Source organism: Durio zibethinus, chromosome 15 (genome assembly GCF_047325235.1).
Source record: "Durio zibethinus cultivar Kanyao isolate XHJ-2024 chromosome 15, ASM4732523v1, whole genome shotgun sequence".
NCBI classification, from domain to species: domain Eukaryota; kingdom Viridiplantae; phylum Streptophyta; class Magnoliopsida; order Malvales; family Malvaceae; genus Durio; species Durio zibethinus.
The window spans coordinates 18,888,485-18,895,120 of record NC_143176.1 but is presented as its reverse complement, the minus strand read 5'-3'; the positions used below and the strand labels follow the sequence as shown (position 1 = coordinate 18,895,120).

General features: G+C 32.5%; 1 protein-coding gene across 1 annotated transcript; it reads right to left on the bottom strand.

Annotated features, from left to right (window-relative positions):
* Positions 1-4,697: 4,697 nt before the first annotated feature.
* LOC111301196 (epoxide hydrolase 1-like) lies at positions 4,698-6,328 on the bottom strand. Its single transcript, XM_022896686.2, has 3 exons — positions 5,822-6,328; positions 5,399-5,643; positions 4,698-5,122 (listed from the first exon to the last, which is right to left on the bottom strand). The coding sequence occupies exons 1-3, from the start codon at positions 6,290-6,292 to the stop codon at positions 4,873-4,875; spliced, it is 966 nt and encodes a 321-aa protein (XP_022752421.2). The 5' UTR covers positions 6,293-6,328; the 3' UTR covers positions 4,698-4,872.
* Positions 6,329-6,636: the final 308 nt, after the last annotated feature.

Below are 6,636 nucleotides of genomic sequence, written 5' to 3'. Positions count from 1 at the left end.
TCCTGCCATCAAGATCACCTGCCATATCAACACAATAAACCCTTCTAGAACTGGTTGTAAAATTTTATAACTCAAGCACATTTTTGAGATATCCCTCAAATATCTAAAATTTCATTTCACTACTTTCCAATGAACCTTTTTCGGATTAAAAAAAAATCTAATTATTACACCAACTGCATGAGTAATGTCAGGCCATGTACAAATCATAAGATACATTAAAAAAGTAATTGTAGAAGAATAAAGAACACTAGACATAGCTAGTTACTCTTCTTTAGTCACTGAACAACATTTTTTACTTAGATAAAAATGATTGGTAAGTGAACTGCTAACTGATTTAGCATGTTGCATGTTGAATCTACTAAGCACCCATTCAACATATTTTTCCTGTGATAACCATAGCTTTTCAGCTTTCCTATCCTGGATAATGTCTATACTGAGAATTTGCTTTGCTGGACCTAAATCTTTAATGTCAAAGAACTTAGACAATTGTTCTTTCAACTTATGAACCATACCAGTATCTTGTCCCACGATCAACATATCATCAACATATAATAAGAGAATAATAAAGTTACCATCATGAAATTTTTTGACATATACACAAGGATTCACTTTGTTCTTTTATAGTTATGGCTCACCATAAAAGAATTAAACTTTTTATACCATTGTCGCAAAGCTTGTTTCAATCCATACAAGCTTTTTTTCAGTTTGCAAACTAAGTGCTCTTTTCCTTTCACTTCAAAATCCTTAGGCTGATTTATATAAATGTCTTCCTATAAGTCACCATGCAAGAATGTAGTTTTGACATCAAGTTGTTGAAGCTCAAAATTCAAACTAGCTACTAATCTTAGTACTACTCGAATGAAACTCATCTTCACAACTAGAAAGAAGATCTCATCAAAATTGATGCATGGGTTCTGAGAAAAACCTTTTAACATCAATCGAGCTTTGTACCTCACTAGTTTGTCACCATTATTTTTTAACTTGAACACCTATTTATTCTTTAATGATTTTTTCTCTTTCAAAAGTTTAAAAAGATCATATGTACCATTTTTTTGTAATGACTTCATCTTTTCTTTTATTACTTTTAACTAGTCTTTTCTATCTGAAGTAGTCTATACATCTTAGAAGCTCTCTAGCTTCCTCTCACTAGTAACCAAAATAAAATCTAAACTTGGATACCTAGTAGATGGTTTGTGCTCTTTAATAGATCTCTTAGGCTGAAACTCTACACCACCTGATACCGAAGATAACTCTCTTTGCTCAACACTCTTTGGTGGAGAAAACTGCTCACTCTGTTTAACATTCTTAAGCAAAAAAAAATTATTCATCCTACTCAAAACTGATTACATCTGGCTCATCACTAATTGTGATGGGCTTATTCATATCCTTAAGTTTTATCTCTTGCTTATTTTCACCATCTGTGGCTCTTTTCTTGGACTCAATAGTAGCCTGTATAGTTTTCTCATTTTTTTCAAGGTCTGTCATGGTTTTTTTTTCATGAAAAATTACATCTCCACTTTTGACTGTCTTTCTTTTCACTAAATCCCATATCCTACAGCCAAAGTTTTCATCACCATATCTTATAAACACACACTGTGTGGCTTTACTATCAAGCTTTGACCTTTGTTTTTTTAGCACATGTATGAATGTTTTACACCAAAAAATTTTCAAGTGAGAGTATGAAATATCTTTTTCTGTCCATATTTTTTTGGAATGTCGAAGCGTAAAAGAATTAATGGTGATCTATTAAGCAAATAACAAGCTATGTTAATTATTTCACCCCAAAATAGTTTTGGTAATTTGTCATCCTTAATATATATCTGACTTTTTTCATAATAGTCGGTTCATCCTTTCAACTACACCATTATGCTACGGTGTTCCAGGTTCTGTAATCTTATACCTAATTTTATGCTTTGAATAATACTCTTTAAAGTATTTGGATGTGTATTCTCCACTATTATCAGTTTAAATACACTTAAAGGGTAGCCTTGTTATCCTTTCCATCATGGCATAAAATTTTTAAAAATACTATAATACCTGACTTTTGCTTTTCAACATATACACCCAATTCTTACATGAAACATCATCAATAAAAGTAGCAAAATACCTGCTACCGCCCAATGATTCAACCTCAATAAGACCATATACGTCAGAATGAATCAATTCCAATTTATATTTTTTTCTCTGAGAACTCTTAAGAAAAGAAACTCAATGATACTTGCCAAATAAATAATGATCACATGAATTGAGAGACATACCTTTGGTCAAGAGATTGAAAAACTATCTTGCCAAAACCTGTAATCTCTTTTCTAGCTTCTTATGCCATAAGTTTGCTGAAACATCATCCTCAATGGTATTTAATTGGTTCCCGTTCAATTGCATTCATGTCTTATATATTATGTAGCATAGTTTTTCCCTTATAACTACCATAGATTTTTTGAGAAACTTTAACTTCTTATTCTTTTATCGACTTTTATATCTTTTCTTATCAAGGACATTAATAGCAAGCAAATTCGTTCTCATATCTGAAATGTGTTTGACATCCCTCAAAATCAATATGTAGCCTATACTAATTTGTACAATAATATCATCAATCCCAATAATCTTTCACACACTCTTATTTTTCATCTTGGTGCAACTAAAATCTCTTGCTTTGTAAGTTGTAAATTACTCCCTCTTAGGAATACAATGATATGTTGTTCATGTGTCAACTATTCACTCAATGTCAGATCACTAACATGATTATAATCACTATGTGTACAAATCAAAGTAACTGAATCACTATCTGAATTCACTGCTGTAACATTGTCATCATCTGAACTCTTGTTTTTCTCATATTTCCACTCTTGCTTTAAGATTTTGCAGTATTGCTTTATATGATCTGCTTTACCATAATGAAAGCACTTTATTTTATCTCTGAACTTTAATCTATGTTTAGACTTACTACGGTCTTTTGAGTTTTAATCTCTGTCGATATTTCTATCTCTGTTCTCTATGATTATAGCTTAATTTTCAGAGTTTAAATCTTTTCATCTTACTTTTTTTATTAAGCATATTGTCATTTACCATCTCTAATGTCACATTGTAATCAGGAGTTGAATTAAAAATAGTCACAACTAGAACATTTCAGCCATCTGGCAATAAACTCAAAAGAAACAACGCCTTCATTTCAGCATCTATCTTAAGCTCCATAGTAGTCATTCGATTAAATATATCATGAAAATCGCTGAAGTGCTATGTAATCAATCGTTTATCCTTGTACTGTAAAGTTACCAGCTTTTTAACAAGCATAACTTATTCATATATGTTTTTCTCTCATACAATACTGTTAATTTTTTTCAAACAGTGTGAGCATCTGTTTCCTGCACTACATGATTGAACACACTGATATCAACACATTTTTTATTGTAGCTAGTGTCTTTCTGTCTAACTTCATTTAACGTTCATCTTTTATATTTGCTAGTTTAGCTAAATCACCCAATACCAACTTATGTAAATCTTTGCAGTATAAATGATCTTCCATCATAACCTTTCAAATTGAATAATTTGATGTTGTCAATTTTATCATGAAACCTGTATCACCCTTCATGATCTCAAACAAAATTTATTTCTGTCTTGGGCTACTTTTGTATCGATGTCTCAAAATAACATTAGCTTTAATATCACTTGTTGGGCCTGAAGTAATAAATACAACAATGCAAAAAAAATATATCGCAATAAACCCATAATAATAGACAATGATTAATAATTAACAATGTAAAAAAAATAAAGCACACTAAGATTTGTGTAAAAAAATCCTCCGGTGTAGAGAGAAAAAATCACAAATCACAAAAAAAATATCTACTATCAAATAATAGATATACAAAGTTCCTCTCTAATTAAAACTAAAGTTAATCAACAATTAGAGAGACACTTGAAGAAATCTCACCAAATAAATGACTCAATAAATATACCTTAAATTTATTCCTAAAGAGCTTTAAATTCGATCTTCACTGTTTAGAATATAAAACTCTATATCATAAATATGTTGATAAAATTTCAGCTCAATTGGATTACAGATCGACTTTCGTTCAATCAACTTTCCTTTCTCCCTTTTCTCTTTATTTTTCCTGACTTTTCTTCTTTCTCTTGGTTTCGGCGCCCCCACTCTTCCTAATAAGAAGCTCGAACTCTCGACCTGCATCCATCTCTTTCAATGTCGATAAGAACCGAGCTTGATATTGATCTTGATTTTAGGGAGTTGCAAAATAGACAATGATGGAGCTTTCTTTTTTTTTTTTCCCTCTTGTTTTTTCTCAATTTTTTACCAGAAAGAGGGAAAATATTTTTATAGAATTTCGCCCTTATTGTCCTCAATAAAATTTTCCTTAACATTTTCACTCTCACCGAACAGTTAAAAAATAAAATCCATGGATTCCATTTTTCCCTCAAATTTTCCATCAAACATAGCCCAGTGTCATCCATTTAAGATAATTGAGATATTCTGTGAATTAGATATGACTTGATTCATAAACATCTCTATTTTTAACTACCGAAATTAGTTAATTATTTTTAACATGTTATGATCCATGACCTTAACTTATGAACATCAACTGGACCTTCTACTTACTTGGTGCACCGCTATTCCTATATTGTAATGCTGATTATCATAGTTAATGAAATTTAACAAGGAAAAGAAATTCCACTTCTAGCTGGTGTTCTTTTGAATTTTCGTTTTCATCCATAGATAAAAGGCAATATCGATTTCGACAAACAATTCCAACAGCATGACAGTCTAAGATTATTACACAAAGGCTGGTTGAACATCATGGATCGTAGCCAAATTTATTACACGAAGGCTGACATACATAGAGCAGGGAAGGACTTGAAATATCAATCAAACTGGCGGAAGAAATCATAAATGTGCTTGTTTATGTCGTCTGCTTTTTCCATGTTGATGAAGTGCCCAACTCCTTCCATTACCACTACTTCCTGCAAAAGTGGCACATCTTTCTTGAACCCACCACTGTGAATGTATTCCTTGATACCAGGCATGTGATAAACCAGGTCCTGATCCCCCACAATGAACTTAGCTGGTACTTTGATCTCACAACCAACCCATGGTGCCAAGAGTTCCCAATTTCTGTCAAAAACCAAACAGAAATAGAGCGAACTTGAGATACTGCATAAATTGTTGGTACATATGTATTTTATTCATGTTGTATCAAATACATGTGAAATATAAAAAATTATCGTGTGAAATTTGTGTTAATAAACCAAACACAAAATATATATTTTTTTATTTTTCTCAAAATCATATACAATTTCTATTAAAATTGTAAATGATAACGTTTCCGTGTTACTTTATAGTGTTTAGAATTATCTAGATTAAGGTTGGAAAAAGAATTGAAACATATACCTGTCAAAGTTTCGGTAATAGTTGATTCCACCAGTGAAACCGCCATTCTTGTCAAATTTAGCGACATAGTAGTCAACTTCTTCCTCTGACAACCAAGAAGGTAATTTGATTGGGGTATCTGCTGAATGTCCGAATAGTTTGCCTTTGGTTAACAAAATTGGACCCGGAACCCTGTATGTTAGGAACTCCTTGACAACTCTTTCTGTACCAATCTCTGCAAATTCTGCTTCTATTTCTCCAGGTTCCTGTTAATATATATCAAAGAGGATTAATCTCTGTTCTGATTATGATCCTCACTGATCTATAAAAAGTTGCCAAATCTAGTGGAACAACATATTGAATAAACCAATAGCAAAAAGTAAAGCCTTCTTGGAACCTATAAAATATTTTGAAACAGACAATAGAAAAGTGTGGCACAAAAACCTGAAATCTGCAGATGTAATAATCATTCCCATAGAAAGCTCTCCAGCCATCAAGGGGCCTAATTTGCCGAGTAAATGGAAGAAATGGCACACTCAAATTCAACAAAGCTTTCACTTTGTCTGGCCTAAACAAACACAAATACCAAGCCATGTAAGCGCCCCAGTCATGTCCTACTACGAAAACCTTCTCCTGGTCTGGAGCAACAGCATCCAAAAGCTCAACCAAATCCCCCAGTATATGGAAGCACGTGTAACTGGCGACGGGATGTGGGTCATCCGTGTCACCGAAGCCCCTCAGGTCAGGGGCCACAGCTCGGTAGCCCAGGGAAGACAAAGCAATGATCTGGTGACGCCAAGAGTACCATAGCTCGGGGAAGCCATGGAGGAAAAGAATCACAGGACCTTCCCCTTTTTCTGCCACATGCATGTTTATACCATTCACCTTCACTATTTTGTGTTCTATCCCTTCCATTTTCTTAGATCTGAGCCCAACTCAACAACTACTCTCTCTTTTCTTTGTTTGTCACTGTAACATCCTTTTATAGTACCATAGCCTATTGATTCTTTGTACTGTGTGTGCATTTGAATAACGCGCAACAGCAAGGTCAGTACCGTCATTACAACTGATTTTGAGTGATATAAACGAATTTTATTATATACCTAATCTGTTCATTTAATTAAAAAATTAAAAAATATTATTATGATTATTTGTTAAGTTTAATATATAAACATAAATAAATAAAAATCAAGCTTACTTACCAATTGTTTATAAATCATTTTATTAATTTTCATAAAAAAATTTTATTATACTCATGA

Coding starts and splice junctions, on each gene's coding strand:
- LOC111301196 (XM_022896686.2), bottom strand. CDS start 6,292: ATGGAAGGGATAGAACACAAAATAGTGAAGGTGAATGGTATAAACATG. Junction 5,644..5,821: donor ATTACATCTGCAGATTTCAG/GTTTTTGTGCCA, acceptor ATATATTAACAG/GAACCTGGAGAAATAGAAGC. Junction 5,123..5,398: donor TATTACCGAAACTTTGACAG/GTATATGTTTCA, acceptor GGTTTTTGACAG/AAATTGGGAACTCTTGGCAC.